The sequence below is a fragment of the Myxine glutinosa genome, chromosome 6, assembly GCF_964187855.1.
Source record: "Myxine glutinosa chromosome 6, kmMyxGlut1.1, whole genome shotgun sequence".
NCBI lineage: Eukaryota > Metazoa > Chordata > Myxini > Myxiniformes > Myxinidae > Myxine > Myxine glutinosa.
The window spans coordinates 104,432,268-104,449,184 of record NC_136266.1 but is presented as its reverse complement, the minus strand read 5'-3'; the positions used below and the strand labels follow the sequence as shown (position 1 = coordinate 104,449,184).

Sequence of the window (16,917 nt, the reverse complement as noted above, 5' to 3'; positions counted from 1 at the left end):
CAATTTCCCGTGTGTGGCGACACGTGAACGAAGCTATGCTCCTCTCTCCACATTATTGTGACGACGTATAAATTAAATATTTCATCGTGACGATTGTCATCAAATGGACGAATTTTTAATATATCTCGGCATTTTCCTGTCTGTTATTTCAGGCGGTGTATGACTGGCCATGCCGCGATTAAAAAAATATATATCTCGGCAATTTCCCATATGTGGCGACACGTGAACGAAGCTATCTCCTCTCTCCACATTATTGTGACGACGTATAAATTAAATATTTCATCGTGACAATTGTCATCAAATGGACGAATTTTTAATATATCTCGGCATTTTCCCGTCTGTTATTTCAGGCGGTGTATGACTGACCATGCCGCGATTTAAAAAATATATATCTCGGCAATTTCCCATATGTGGCGACACGTGAACGAAGCTATCTCCTCTCTCCACATTATTGTGACGACGTATAAATTAAATATTTCATCGTGACGATTATCATCAAATGGACGAATTTTTAATATATCTCGGCATTTTCCCGTCTGTTATTTCAGGCGGTGTATGACTGACCATGCCGCGATTTAAACAAAATATATTGTTACGGACACGACTTAGATGTTATGATGGGCCGAGCGGAATGGCCGCCGTGTTCGCACAAGTTACCCGATTATACTCGAACGTTGGCCGAGTCGCGCTATGCTAAATCAATTACGGAAAGGACACAACGGCTGGATTAAAATGACATGACACCAGGGGTACGGTTCTCAAGACCTCCGGAGGAGGTTATAATATTGCGGAAGGTTAGATTACAGGGATGAGAGAGACAGCATAGGAAGATAGGCACTCACTTAGACACACTTATCTTATTCCCGACAGACCACAGATAAACGGGACAAAACTGACTCACACGGGGATTGATGGCAAGGAGGGGCAGGTATTCGATGGCTCAAGGTGCACCTTGGCTCAGGGGCAAAATCGACCCGGTCCGGTCCAAAGATGCGGGGAGGTCGCGACTTGTCTTTCCAAGCTGGGGGCGCATCTGACCTCACGTCCGGTAAGTGGCTGCGCATATCCGGCGGGGAGTGACACGCCATCGGCTCGTTAGCTCCGCCCCAGATGGAATCGGCCCGCCGCTTCTCACTGGCTGCGGGGGGTTACCGGGCTCCGCCCCTGACGAGGAGCTGACAGCCAGCCCCTTCGTGGTAACCCCGTGGAGCGCATGGGCAATGGCGGCTAACCAAGCCGGAGTGAGGACGCACACTCCCCGCGCCGCGCCGCCCCCCTCTGTTGTTGTAGTTGTTGTTGTAGTTGTTGTTGTTGTTGTTGTTGTTGTTTCATGGGGAAGATGGGAGGAGGTATGTATGGGGAGGTCCTAAACTCACTACTGGTGCCATACAATCACATTCTGGTGCAACGAAGAGTCAGAATTAATGGAAACGAGTCCTTAACTGACATAGACTAAGAATAACTAGCAAGATGTCCGAAAGTTGTCTACGTGAGATGCGTTGGACCTGGGTACGACATTTAATGGGGGGAAAAAGGGGAAGGTCGGTTCTACAGAGTGTTGTTTACAGACAATGGGACTAGGGAATGGGGGATTGGGGATAGTTGGGGAGTATTGGGGAAATAGGGGAATATTTACAAGCGGATATGGAGGCCAAATCCCATATCCGCAACATTGCACCCTTCTCTACCCTCGGGGCGTCCCGACCCGATAAATTTTTACCTATTTTAGTGTGGCACTCAGATGTAGTTCCCTCTACTATTAACTCTACCCTGAGTGCGACAGTTTTACAGATATTCACAAATGAGTAAATATGTCCCCCTGCGACGTTGCACCCTTCTCCTCACAGAAACACACCCACAGGATAACCGAATCGCGGAAAGAATTCTCAAACTAAACATACAGCCGGTAGGGAGCATTATTTACATAAGACTACGCTGATATTTACACTACGATCCAGGACCTGTTTTTGGAGGAACACATGCAGATGTTATGCATAGAGAGAGCACGCATGCCAGCATCGATACACCAACCCACGAGTGCTCTGTGGCCTTACGGCCTTTAATAATGTGCAGAGCACCCCTTCCAAGCACCAAAAGCACCACCCCATCACACAGTCAGCACCATCCGGTGCACCAATACAATGTTTAGTAATCATGGTGTGGTGTCGCAGCCGGCCGATGTTCTGCCGCTGGTCTTGCCTTCATGTGGTGCACTTGGCCTTCTTGCTTCCTTAGAAAATAAAGAAAGGCGCCAACCGCGTCCATTTCCTTATTGTGGCCGTCAGGGTGCCAACTATTAGTGGTTCACCTGTATGGCATAGGTGCCACGTTGACCCAGAGGTCCATCCACGGGTGGTGCTTGGCCGCAAAAGAACTGCGGTCCATGGTGGGCGGCCACAAACATTGCGGTCCATAAGGTGTATCGATCCAGACAGCAAGCAGCGAAAGTGCAGGCCCACAACTGCGGAGCCAGCACCTCTCTCTCCTCTCTCTCTGCCCCAAAGCCAGATCCTCGGAGGTGGGAGACAAAAGAAGCAGACAAGTGAGTAAGGTGGTAAGGGCGCAAAAGTGCACGCAATGCAAGGTAATGCACACTGGGAGCACATGGGAACCAGGTGAGACAGGTACGTTCCTACCGTACGCCCCCCCCCCCCCACCAGTTAACCTACATGGCCCCTCCCTTACCCCTTACTGCATCCACAAAACACAACACTACCCATAAACATCTACTTTACAAATCAACAAACGTCCCTACTGTCTTCCCCGTTCCTCCCATAAACCAAATTCGTCTTCTCTCCCTCCTAACCAATCAAATTTGCCATTTTCAACTCTCATCAAAATTTGCCATCTCCAACTCAACATCATAATTTGCCATTACCAATTCATCATCAGTCCCTCCTAAGGAGGGAGAGATGGAATCACCCCAATGTCTCATCCACGTCGTGATGCGTCTCACAAATCCACACAGCAATTCTCCTTCCTGCAACACAAACAAAGAAAACACAGGTGTGGAGTCATCATCACCACAGGTAAGTGGCTGCGTATGGTGCGACAGGTTCATCAATCCTAACTATTTCCGAAATGACTTTAACAACTTTACATTACCCGGGGTCTTTCCCTGCCAATCCATTGGCCCTCTTACACTATGGGTTCTAAAAACCAATTCCCATTGACCAAACTGTGGTGCTTTTCAATTTGGGGCCTCACTCCCCCGATTCATCTCTCGGTGCCCTCGTACAATTTCTGGGCTGCGACGTGTAGCTCTCCTAGCCGGTCTACCCACCTGCACACCTCCACCACTGCAGTTGCCTCCGAGCTTACCTGCTCCTTACCCTAACCTATCTACCTGGGGAAGGCCCTCTGGCGCTCTCCCCACTCGGTGCCCTCTCTGGCACTGGGCTACCCGATCCACACCCGGGATCCTCAGGCACCCACTCACAACTACCGGCTCCCAGAGCCCACCTGCGGCCTCACCTGGCCGACATCCTCACAGTGGTGGAGTGCCCAACCAACTACACACACTAACAGGCTACACGCCCAGCCATTTCCACAACACTAATGCACCCATCCACAATACCATTCTGTCACCCGCACCACAGATGCCAATATCCAACCACAATTTACCTGTACCCTCTACCTAACACTTACACTACCCGCCCCGGGTACTCGTGAAAGGGGTCCACTCTTCCCCCATCCACACCTTCGCACCATGCACATCACTCCGTACCACTTACTCCAACTCTCTCCACACACCTGTACCTGCACACCTGTGCTCTCACACCTGGTGCCACCTGCACCCTTCTCCCCCCAAGCGCATTCGCGCTGATCCACACACTCACTACTCATACACTGCTCCACACACCTGTCCAGTTCTCACACAGCATCATCTCATCTAACTACTCTCCTCTGAAACTTGCGCTTCCCAGTCGTCCCTTTAAACTATTGCGCTCCCTCGTCATTATCATCCATACTAATCTACCTGCGTCCCCACTACAGGTATCAGTCACTAACTAAACTTAACGTCACCTACTGTCATCTTCGCTAGATCCCTACAATATAACCTAACCCACCCGGGCTAGTTTTCACTGCCATACACCCCATAAGCTATTGCGCATTTGCCCCACATGGGAAGGGCGGCAGGGATGCCAGCCTTACCCACCGGGCCCATCGCTCACTACCAATTTTGCACATCAAATTTCAACAAATTAAAAATTTGCCAATCACTACCCATCATCTGCCCATCACTACTGCCAATCCCTTGCCAATCATCAAATTTTGTTTTTCTCTAATTTTGGGTCCAAAACACTAACCTCATCACCCAGTCTACTCACTAATGCCTCTCGGTGCGCCAATTCCTGTCCAAAGCCCGGCTTCGTAAAGCCAAGCCATGAATGCGGGTTGTTCTGTGCCAGCGGCTGGATGCGTCCGGCACTCGGTGCAGGGACGGGGGCTTACCCGGGCCGAGATCCCACGCACCATCTCGGCGTGGAGCCATCCAATGTCCCGATCTCGACCTGCCGGACTGCCTCAACAAAAAGTGGTCGCCATGACGACCCTTTCTATCGGGCTGCCCGCTCCGCCTAGTGGAGCACGGACGCGGCCGTTCAAAGCGAGGCCCAGCACGCACCGAGGGCCCGATTCGGCTAAAAGTCGCTCTAACCTCTAAACCGGTTACCGTCGATGCTTCACCATGGACGCTTACACCCCGCAGCCCGTTCCTTGCTCACACATCCAGCCGTTTCCATGCTCCTCGTACCTTTCCTTACACACCCAGGTACACCCATTCCACTCACAGCCTTGGTCACACACCTGACCACCGAACACTTTGGCACACATTCGTTGGTCGCACACCTCACCAACACACCTCTTCACGCCCCCTCCTCGGTCACCTCCTCTGTGACAATCACAGGTGTGCTCTCATTCACACACCCAACCACATGCCTCACTACCAATTCCAGCGTGCATTCCCACTCACGCTCTACCATTCCAGGTGTGCATCCTTTCTCACCTGTCACAACCAACTCACGCTCCTTGTCACTCTCACTACTCTCACCTCCATTCTTGACAGCGCACTCACCCTTACTCTTGACAGCGCACTCTTTCCTCATGCACCCGTCCGTTACACACCTCTCTCGCGCACACCCTTGCGCACACTCTCCCGTTACACCCTCTGTAACACTCACCACAGGTGTGCATTCTTCCTTGCCTTTGACAGCGCACTCTTTCCCCATGCACCTGTCCGTCACACACCTTTCTCGCGCACACTCTCCCGTCACACCCTCTGTAACACTCACCACACCGCGCTTCCATGTGCTCCCTCGCACACGCGCTACGACCGACTCACTCTCGCCAGCACCCTCATTCCTTGGCACGCACTTTTTCCTCACACACCCCAGAGTCGGACTTTCTCGCACACCTCCTCTTTCGCACACAAGACCTGTCGCACACTTCACCAACGGCCTCTCGCGAACACCCGGGTCCATCTCGACCCCCAAGCTTCTTAAATCCCCTGGCGCATCATACGCACGACCATATTGGTCACCACTTACACCGGGTCCTCTTCCTCTTCGCTTCTCCTCCATCACCTGCGAATCCCTCATCCGGTTAATGAGCACATCATCACGATCCGAACACAGACTTCGGACCAATTCTTTTATCTCCTCTTTTATCTCTTTCTTATCCCCTCTCCGTCGCTTCTTAATTTCGCTCACCCCTTCTTCCACTTCTTCTAATTTCTGCTTCACCTCTTTTATGTCCCGGTACGTCTCCTCAAGCTCGTCCTCCAAGGCTACCTTGACCGTTTCCATGTGCGTCCTCACCTGCCGGTCCTTCGTCTCCATTACCTCTGTCACCTCGTCCAACCTCGTTGTCAGTCCCTCACGTACCATCTGACATTCCCTCTTCGTCGCTATCAAGTCATCTTTTAGTTCTTTCTGTGTCGCCTTTAACCCTCCTAATACCGCAGTGTTCCTTTGAACCTGCTCCGTTAGTCCTTTTTGTCCCTCCGTCAGCTGTTCCACCTCCTGCGTCAGGCCCTCTATGCCCCCTTGTAACTTTACAGTCCCCTTTCTCACCTCCTTCTCCATGTGCTCCTTACAGTGCCTCACCTCCTCGCGCACTCCTCCGACCTCCTCACTCACACCTCTTCTGATCTCCTCTCCCATCACTTGCATCTCCTGCCCAGATGCCACCCTCATCTGCTCCATTTCCTCCCTGTGAGCATCCAGTTTGGTCTCTACCCCCATTCTGACCCCCTCTATCTGCTGCCCCATTTGTTTAACTTCCCTTTCCGCTTGGTCCCTCATGTCCCTCAATTTGCCTTCCATCCTGTTTTCTAACCCCTCTAACCCATTTTTCATCCCTTCCATTTGATTCTCTTGAGCGGCCATTCTGTTTTCTACCCCCATTAACCCCTCCTGTATTTCCCCTAATCTATTGTCTAATTTCCCAAATTTCTCGTCTAACCCCTCAAAATTATTGTCTAACTTCCCAAATTTCTTGTCTAACCCCTCACCGGTACCCCTCGCTTCGTCCCTCATTGCCCCCATTTGGCCCTCTAATCGCTCACTATCAGCCCTCATTCCCACAATTTGGTTTCCCAACCGCTCACCCAATCGCTCAATTTGGCTCCCCATACTCATCTGTACAGCTGCCTGTAGCTGCGCAATGAGGGCCTGCATGTCAATCGGCTGCATGTTAAAGCCCGTTGATACAGCGGGCTCGGCTACCGCGCGCTCTTGCGAGGCGCCATTTTGCGCGCCCGCAACGTCGGGCGCAACGACGCTATTTTGTGCGTCTGCTACCCTCACTGCTTCGCTCTCCTCATGTCCCTCAATTTAGTCCTGGATCGACCCTGCCTCACTCTCCTCTACCGGACCCCAGCCGACTTGGTCTGCCATAGCACGACTTTCAAAATTCGGGTTTTTATATTTTGTAAAACACAATCAAATTTCGCCGTTATAATTTCGAGCGCGTAAAACGCGCTCCGGATCGAATCTCACTCCTCGACACCAATTGTTACCCTAATGGTACAATTGGTGTTCCAAAATTTGGGCTAAATGAATTTAGTCCCAGGTCCGAATCCGACACTCCTGACACCAATTGTTACGGACACGACTTAGATGTTATGATGGGCCGAGCGGAATGGCCGCCGTGTTCGCACAAGTTACCCGATTATACTCGAACGTTGGCCGAGTCGCGCTATGCTAAATCAATTACGGAAAGGACACAACGGCTGGATTAAAATGACACGACACCAGGGGTACGGTTCTCAAGACCTCCGGAGGAGGTTATAATATTGCGGAAGGTTAGATTACAGGGATGAGAGAGACAGCATAGGAAGATAGGCACTTAGACACACTTATCTTATTCCCGACAGACCACAGATAAACGGGACAAAACTGACTCACACGGGGATTGATGGCAAGGAGGGGCAGGTATTCGATGGCTCAAGGTGCACCTTGGCTCAGGGGCAAAATCGACCCGGTCCGGTCCAAAGATGCGGGGAGGTCGCTCAGCGCTCGGAGGTCGCGACTTGTCTTTCCAAGCTGGGGGCGCATCTGACCTCACGTCCGGTAAGTGGCTGCGCATATCCGGCGGGGAGTGACACGCCCTCGGCTCGTTAGCTCCGCCCCAGATGGAATCGGCCCGCCGCTTCTCACTGGCTGCGGGGGGTTACCGGGCTCCGCCCCTGACGAGGAGCTGACAGCCAGCCCCTTCGTGGTAACCCCGTGGAGCGCATGGGCAATGGCGGCTAACCAAGCCGGAGTGAGGACGCACACTCCCCGCCCCGCGCCGCGCCGCCCCCCCCCCTGTTGTTGTAGTTGTTGTTGTAGTTGTTGTTGTTGTTGTTTCATGGGGAAGATGGGAGGAGGTATGTATGGGGAGGTCCTAAACTCACTACTGGTGCCATACAATCACATTCTGGTGCAACGAAGAGTCAGAATTAATGGAAACGAGTCCTTAACTGACATAGACTAAGAATAACTAGCAAGATGTCCGAAAGTTGTCTACGTGAGATGCGGTGGACCTGGGTACGACATTTAATGGGGGGAAAAAGGGGAAGGTCGGTTCTACAGAGTGTTGTTTACAGACAATGGGACTAGGGAATGGGGGATTGGGGATAGTTGGGGAGTATTGGGGAAATAGGGGAATATTTACAAGCGGATATGGAGGCCAAATCCCATATCCGCAACAATATATATCTCGGCATTTTCCCGTCTGTTATTTCAGGCGGTGTATGACTGACCATGCCGCGATTTAAAAAAAAAACAATATATCTCGGCATTTTCCCATCTGTTATTTCGGGCGGTGTATGACTGAGCATGCCGCGATTTAAAATAAAAAAAATCTCAATGGACTTGAAGTTACAGGCCTTTGAGAATTCATTTCGTTCTATAAAGGGCAACTTTCATCGGATTTTCTTGACGTTTTTTTTCAACCGAGTCTAAAACTATGTTAGCGACTGTGAAAAATGAAATGATATATCGAATTTGATTTGAAAGAAAACTGTGTGAGAGAGCAAGACACCACAGGCCTACAAAACAGGCCTCAAAGCTATGCGAGTTAATAAAATGGTGGATATTTGTTTATATGAAGCCTCTCCCACAATCGGTGGAGCTATGGTTCCCAGAATGGGTGGAGCTTTGAGGTTTTGTCTTCTCTGCAAGAACAACAAGAAGAACAAGAAGAAGAAGAACAAGAACAAGAACAACAGCAGAGGGCACTCTATGACCAGCGTCTTGCGACGTGGCTAAAAAGACATTTGCAAACAACAGATGAAAACGGTCATCTCTTTAAAAACCCCACAACTGAAAACAGACAGCCCCTCCCCCCTGCCCCAGACTTGTCCCTCGTCACAGAAAATCGTTTCTCTGTATTGGAGGACATAGATGTGGATGAATTCTCGCCCTTGTCTACTGACCTAGAAACTGATATGGTTGAACCGCAAAAATTAGTAACCCCCACTCCCCCTCCCCTGAAAATGGCTCATTTCTCTGCCTCCCCATCCCCTCCCTCTATGGACTATGCCCCATCCGATAACGCGGAGGGATGTGATGACGGTGAGTATGATGATGATGATGAAATGATGAAAACCAGTGTGACACATCATCTGAGCCATCTGATATAGATGACTCTTTTAGTGAATGTGGTAGCCTTAAGGAAGAAGAAACCCCTCCAATCCCTCCCTCTGAGATAAAAAGGTTTCTTAAGGGCACATTCCGAAAAAGGAATGTTGTTATCGGAACCTTTTTTCCGGAGCTACCTGATTTTATACATTCCGCTAGATTGATGGTAAAACGGCCGCATGTTTTTAATTTCAATTCCTCCCAACGTCACCGGTTAAAGAAGTGTATACAAAAAGCTAAGAATGAACTGCTATCAAAAAATTGAGTGGTTGTCACTCCTCCTTGTGTTTGTAATGAGTTTTTCGATTTGTAGCTTGAATATTAACGGAGGATGTAGCTCTGTCCGTAAAGTTCAAGTAAGGGATTTTTTATTACAGAAGAAAGTTGACATTGCCCTTTTACAAGAGACCCATGCCAACGACTGCTGTGTCGCAGAGTGGTGTAGGCTCTTCCCTGGCCTTTCCTTTTTTAGTAACAGTGACTCCCGTAAAGGCGGTACAGCAATAATTCTTAGCCCTTCCTTTTCGCCTTCATTGCTTAAATTTAACGAAATACAAAAGGGATCTCTAGCATCCCTATAATTCCACTACTGTGGAAAATTCTATACTATTTTTAATATTTATGCCCCAAGTACGCCTGTAGCTCGGCGAGATTTTTAAAATAACCTTGGGACACACCTAACTTCCCTCGACAGCCAAAATGCCCTAAAAGACCAAGACAATCATGTTTGTATTGGTGGAGATTTTAATTGCACCCTCCAGCCCCAACTAGACAGGAACAGTGCAGAGCCCCATCCTGCGTCCACAATCCCCCTCACCCAATTTTTAAAACAAATGAATTTCACAGATATATGGCAGGTACAGCACCCATCAATCAGGCAATACACATGGTGTCGATGCATTCAGAATAATATTGCACTAGCTCGCTTGGACAAGTTTTATGTTAATCCTCCACTTGAACGCCTTGTTCTGTCATCCCAAATTTGCCCATCAGGATTCTCGGACCACAGCGCAACATTTCTCAAAATTTCTGCCCCCTGCCTGAAACACAAGAGTGCTTTTTGGAAATTTAATAATAATTTACTTGATGATAGTACCTTTAAGGACTTTTTTCTGGAAATTTGGAATATCCTGGTTGCCTCCCAAGGGAATTTCCCAAACCTCAGACAATGGTGGGATAATGCCAAAACGCACATCAGACTGTTCTGCCAACAATATCGTGCATATGGTGTTCAAGACGAAAGAAAAACCACAACCTTACTTGAAGATGAAATCCTGGAATTACAGGAACAGCTCCAGGGAACTGCAAGTGTGAGCTACCAGGAAATGAGGCAGCAAATTCATGGAAAAACGGGCTTACTGAATTCCATATCTGAAAGGCGAGCACAAAATGCTTTATTGCGCCTGAAGATGAGGTACATACACGACTTTGATGCTCCAACCAAATTCTCCTTCAGCCTTAAAAGGGGGGCCTCTTCGTCAGTGATTACACGCTTGCTGCATGATGGGGAACTCCTTTATGAAGATGGCAGAATCAGCGAATGTGCCCGGAAACATTTTAAACAACGGTTTATGCGGCATGACATTAACCAGGAGGCAATATCTGAACTTATTTCTAACCTTCCAACATTGGTGGAGGATCAGAAGCAGCAGTTGGAGGATCCTCTTAGTTTACCTGAGCTCACCGCTGCCTTGAATGCCTTGGAACCCGATAAAGCCCCTGGACTGGATGGGCTGACCAGCGAATTTTTCCAGTGTTTTGGGACGCCATTGGACCTCACCTACTGCAGGTATTGAATGAATGTTTAGAGGACGGACAACTGCCATGGAGTTGCCGGAGAGCAGTCACCACTTTAATTCCGAAGAAAGCGGACACTCAACTTATAGAGAACTGGCATCCTATTTCTGTTTTATGTACGGATTATAAAATTTTAGCCAAAGCCTTGTCTAATCGAATGAAACCTTTTATGAATGTACTAATAGGAGAACATCAATCCTTTTGTATCCCTGGACGTACTATTTTTAATAATGTCTTTCTTATCCGTGATACCATTCGGTTTTGTAACAATTTTAACAAGAATGTTGGTCTGTTTTTCATTGACCAAGGAAAAGCCTTTGATTGTATTGACCACATGTACCTTTTTAGAGTTTTGGAGAATTTTGGTTTTGGGCCTATTTTTATCTCGTATGTTAAGCTTTTGTATTGTAATATATCCAGTGTTCTTAAAATTAATCAAGTATTGTGTAGCCCCATTGCTGTGCAACAGGGAGTATGGGAAGGTTGCCCGCTATCTGGACTTTTATACTCTCTTGCCATCGAACCTCTTTTGCTCCAATTACGTACGCACATTTCTGGCTTCACTGGATCAATTCTTACCACACCGCTAAAAGTCTCTGCTTATGCAGATGATGTTTGTATTTATATAAAAAAATAATGCTGATGTCACTGCGGTGGCTCAGGCATTAAAGACATATTGTCAGGCTTGTTCAGGCCAGGTGAACTGGAAGAAGAGTGAAGCCCTTTGGATAGGACCTGGAGATTGCCCGCCAATTGTCCTGCCAGGAGGAGTGAACTGGCAGAAAAATGGCAACAAATACCTCGGTATTTTCCTAGGAGACAACACCTTTGAGCAGCAGAACTGGGTCGGATTACCGGACAAGTTATTGGCAAAACTAGCCCGTTGGAAAGGACTTCTTTCTCAACTTTCTTGCCGTGGAAGAACTCTTGTTATTAACAATCTTGTCGCCTCTATGCTATGGCATAAGATGATATGCCTACAACCGCCCGGGAGCCTTCTTATCACACTCCAAAAGAGCATTGTCGATTTTTTCTGGAGTGGGAAACACTGGCTCCAACCCGCCGTGGCATACTTACCACTCACTGAAGGTGGCCAAGGTCTCATTGATATCCGCAGCCCTATTATGGTCTTCCGGCTTCATATCGTTTGCCAACTTATATATGGAGATGAAGCCCTACTCTGGAGGCCTCTGGCTAACTGCATATTGCAGCTTACATGCAAGCTGGGCTACTGCCGAGAACCTTTCTTGATGAACCCTCATCAAATAGATTTATCCTTGCTGCCCACCTTTTACCAAGGGGTGATGAACGCCTGGCAAGCCCTGTCCTTTTCCCGTGAAATGGCAACATACAACATGGAAATGTTGTTGAATGAACCCCTATGCTACAACCCCTTCCTGGAAAACAGTTTAAATAATAGGGGACTCGTTCAACGTTTTGTTGATGCCAAGCTGCTGCGAGTAAAAGACCTCATGACAGAGTCTGGGAGCTGCTGGTTGAGTGCTGCTGCTGTGGCACAAAAAACTGGAATAAAATCTGTCAGGATCATCTCTCGGTTCCTTCAAGGGATATCCACAACGTATCGTAATACCTGCGAGGAACTTGGACCTTCCCCTGAGGAAACAACAGGTGACTTCCCCAAACTCCTGGTCTTCAGCCCGGCACGTAATCTGTCCCCTGGCCTGAACAGCCCTGATGATACTGCATTATCCCTTCCTTCCTTTCCAAAGAAAACTTTGTACAACGCGTACGTTAAAATTTTATTTGCAAAAACATTTTCTGACCACCCGAGGCTTCGATGGCGGGATTATTTACCCCCAATACTCCCCAACTGTCCCAATTAGCGAAGTTTTTTTTATCTCTTGCCTACTCCAAAGTATGTTGGAGATATTCAATGGAAGCTTGTACACTGGATTTTACCTTATAATGTTTTACTGAACCGGTTTTCTACTGCTAATTCTAATCTGTGCCCTTTCTGTGCATCCGTTGAAACTTTACCGCATATATACCTTGAATGTGAACGATTGCAACCTCTTTTTACCTTTCTCCAGGAACGCTTTGTGAAACTCGGTTCTCTCTTCAATTACAATGTTTTTATTTATGGTGTTTTAGGACCGTCTTCCCTTAGGAATGTGGTTTTAATGAACTTTTTAATTGGTCAGGCCAAGTTTGCAATTTACAAGTCCAGGAAAAAAAAAAATGGGAAACGTTTCTGGTTCTTCATATGATGTACTGCTCACCTTTAAGGCTCTTGTAAGTGCAAGATTAAAGCTAGAGTACCTTTTTTTTTTAATGAACAGGAATTTAACTGTTTTTAAAGAAAAGTGGGTTTTTAATGATGTCATATGCAAACTTGATGATGATGATTTGTTAATCATTTCTCCTTGAGACCATTTTAATTATTGTGTTTCTTTCTATGTGACTATACCCTGGTGTTGGGCTAGCGGCTAGGGTGTCAGCTTAGGATACCTAGGATCCTGGGTTCGAAACCCGGTCGATCGCTGAATTAACGCCAGGGGGGTTGACTCAGCCTGTCATCCTTCCGAGGTCGGCTAATTGAGTACCAGTTCACTGGTAATTCCCTGCTTGTCGTTAAAGGTGGCAAAAAGGGTTGGCGTCAGGAAGGGCATCCGGCCGTAAAACATTGCTTCAAAAAGGGGACCGAAAAACAACAACTACCACGGTTCCTGAAAAAGGCCAACCCCCGCTTGCGGGGAAAAATGGCCTCTAAAGGTGTTTTTTTCTTCTTTTTTTTTTTTCTTTGTGACTATACATAACTGATCCTTTTCACTTTTGTAATAAAAGGAAGAAACAGTCAGTCAGTCACAGTGTCTGTCTTTGTCTCGGTCTCTGTCTCTCTCTCTCTCTCTCCGGAAGTAGGGGAAGGAGTCGGAGGAGGGAGGGGAAGATGTAGGAGTTGGGAGGGAGGGTGTGGGTGAGAGGAGGGAGGGGAAGGGGTAAGGTGGGAGTTCGGAGGGTGGGGTGGGAGGAGGCAGGGGATGGGGTGGGATGAGGGAAGGACCCTGCGGTGCCCATCTGATCTTCATACGAATTGCTGTATACACATCACTTTTGTGGGTGCTATAGTTTTCACTTGAGAAGCTTGGAGCGAATTTATGCATTATATGATGTGTTCCACGTTGGCCTCTCACAGACTAATTAGAGCATATAAAATCAACATCTGTCTTCTGATTTGAGAGTCTGAGTTGGTGGACCAAATAAGTGTCGAAATCTGGAGTGACATCTGAAAAAGTTAAGAAATTAGCGATTTTTATAACTAAGTGTATTTATGTAAGCAAGGCTGTCATCCCTCATTCTGCACTATTTTCTTATTTCACACCTCCATAAGCTAGGGTGTCACTCTACTGGGATCTGTGATACTTGTGATTAATATTTGAAGTCTTTAATTTAAAAAAATGACCTTTTGTCGGTGTTTTGTATTTTTTTATTTTTTTTTGTATACTGAATCGAGGCTCGTGAAAGAGCTAACATTTACTTCACAAACAAATCAACCAGACAAACAAAATATATAAAAAGAGGGAGTGGAAGAAAAGATAGGGAGAGAAGGGGAAGCACACAAACAAAACATTTGAGAGCAGGGAGATGTGTGGGGGAGGAGGCATGGGAAGGGGGGGGGGAGGGGGAGGAAGAAGTATAAAACACAAGGACACCAAGGACACATGAATGATCGTTTTTCCCCGCTTGAGCGGGCCCCATGGCAATCTTGGTTCCCTGTTTGAGGCAATGTGTTTTTATGGCCGGATACCCTGACGCCAACCCTTAGTCGCCTCTTACAATGCGCAGGGATACGGTGTACCTATTCTAAATCGGGGTACACACCAGAATCATTCATCCCAGCAAGCTGGTACTCAATTTGCCGACCTCGGAAGGATGACAGGCTGAGTCAACACCCCTGGCGTTAATTCAGTGATCGACCGGGATTCAAACTCAGGATCCTACAATCCCAAGCCTGCGCCCTAACCGCTAAGCCAACACCAGGCTCTGTATGTATACTGCATGCTGTCGAAATGCCCAGGGGTGTGTTCAGTTACCAAGGAGCTAGGTAGAACTTTCCAAGCCAGCTGTTCCTTATCAATGGTTCCAAATGGAATGCTCGCTTGAGTGGGGAGGGAGGGGAAGGGATGAGCTGGGAGTCTGGAGGGAGGGGTTGGGATGGGAGGATGCAGCAGGAAGGGTAAGATGTGGGAGGGGAATGGGTGGGAGGAGGTGATCAAACCACAGGGTGGTCAAAATATCAAATATAGCCTTCGTAAATATATAGCCTTCGTAAATATATAGCCTTCGGGGCTGGCAAGTTCTGCTCACCTCAAATTCTTGTCCGTGAATACCCGGTTGAGGTCGGCATCAACGTAGCGAATGCATCGCTCAACGGCCCGAGTGTTGGCCAAGAACGGCTCGACATGGATATGAGGCCGTTGTAGTTCAGCACGACCCGAACCGAGCCAGTGCCGTGCCAGGCATACCCCACTCATCTCATTACCGTGTGTACCCCCAGCGACAGCCACACGCCGCACCGGTGGCACAATGCGTGGGAAGCTCTGCATGTCGACTCCAGCTCCTGTGCCGGGATGAATCTAAAATAATAAAAGGCAATGTGTGTGTGTGTGTGTGTGTGTGTGTGTGTGTGTGTGTGTGTGTGTGTGTGTGTGTGTGTGTGTGTGTGTGTGTGTGTGTGTGTGTGTGCACGCGCGCTCCTCCATAACTCCAATACCATGAAATGTAGCGGCCCCAAACTTTGCATGCATACTTCTCGACCTCAAAGAGATTGCATGAATGAAAACTGGGTGTGTTTAAATACCCTTTTTGAAGATGATTAACGAGGTGCTCCTAACAAAACAAAAAAAACCTTTACCAAAATGGTGGTGCGCTATCTTGGTCAGCCCACTGTGACATCGCCGAGTTCTTCAGCCGCCATTTTGTTTCGGCATATTGAGATTGTTCGCTCACTAACAGGGAACGTGAGCTGAGTTTAGACCATCGTGAAACAGGTTTCTTGCATCGGTCCTGCAGATATGTGTGGATATTTGGAAAGACCAGGGTGTCCAGAGAAGAATAATGCAAGTCTTGTGTTTGTGAAGTTTGTAGTTTTTGATTTATTATTAATGTTTAAAAATATCGCCTGTAGGCTGATGGTCTTGGATTGGCCTTGGATAATTGCCAGGCTGTGGCGTTTTCGACGAATAAAGTTGTCTAAAAGAAGGTTTTGGTTAAAGTTATGGATATCATTGTATGCCTGAGGTTATAAGTTTTCTGATTTTGTTAGGATTGTGCATGGATTGCTAATAAATCAGGAATTATGACTTTGTAATGGAATTCCTTTGGAGAAAACGCACTTTTACTTTGAGCAGCCTCATGGGTTTATTTTAACTTTGATTTGATCGATTTCTGTTTTTGGTTTTGATGGTCACTGTATTAGTTGAACACTCGACTGCAACACATTTGGTGGAAATGCGATAAATTTGAAATGCGAACTTACAACTTTTAGGTCATAGCTTCTGCCATCGTTTACCCACGCTTGTTTGAATTTCTTCACAAACATTAACCCTACATGTGAATAAAATGAGAGCCATAGTTACTCCCGCTGTTTACCTGCGATCCTGTGAATTTCTTCACTAACCCTACCCCGAACACCTGAGAGTCATTGTTATTCCTGACGTTTACCCAAGCTTCTGTGAATTTCTTCACTAATACTTTAAGAGAGTCATAGTTACTGCCATCGTTTACCTGGGTTAATTTTTTTCTTAACTTTGATTGGATTTCTGTTTTCCGTTTTGGTGGTCGTGGGAGTGGTTGCACACTCGCCTCCAACAAAATTGTTGAAAATCCAATGAATTTTGAGTAAATTACAACCTTTAATGACTTAACGTTAGGCATTCAGGATAGGCATTCAGGAGCGGTATCATTACCTTCGCAAAAGCGGAAGGTTATGTTTTGATCGCTGTGTATTTATTTGTATGTCTGTGTGTGTGTA

At 47.5% G+C, this 16,917-nt stretch overlaps 1 protein-coding gene across 3 annotated transcripts in view; it reads right to left on the bottom strand.

Annotated features, from left to right (window-relative positions):
• Positions 1 to 16,917, bottom strand: part of ASPA (aspartoacylase) — a 66,028-nt gene that overhangs the window by 35,725 nt on the left and 13,386 nt on the right. For all 3 annotated transcript variants that reach the window (XM_078780290.1, XM_078780292.1, XM_078780291.1), the window contains exon 3: positions 15,252 to 15,520. In XM_078780290.1, coding sequence (XP_078636416.1) covers positions 15,252 to 15,490 — 239 coding nt within the window. In that variant the 5' untranslated portion in view covers positions 15,491 to 15,520. The remainder of the gene's footprint in view (positions 1 to 15,251; positions 15,521 to 16,917) is intronic.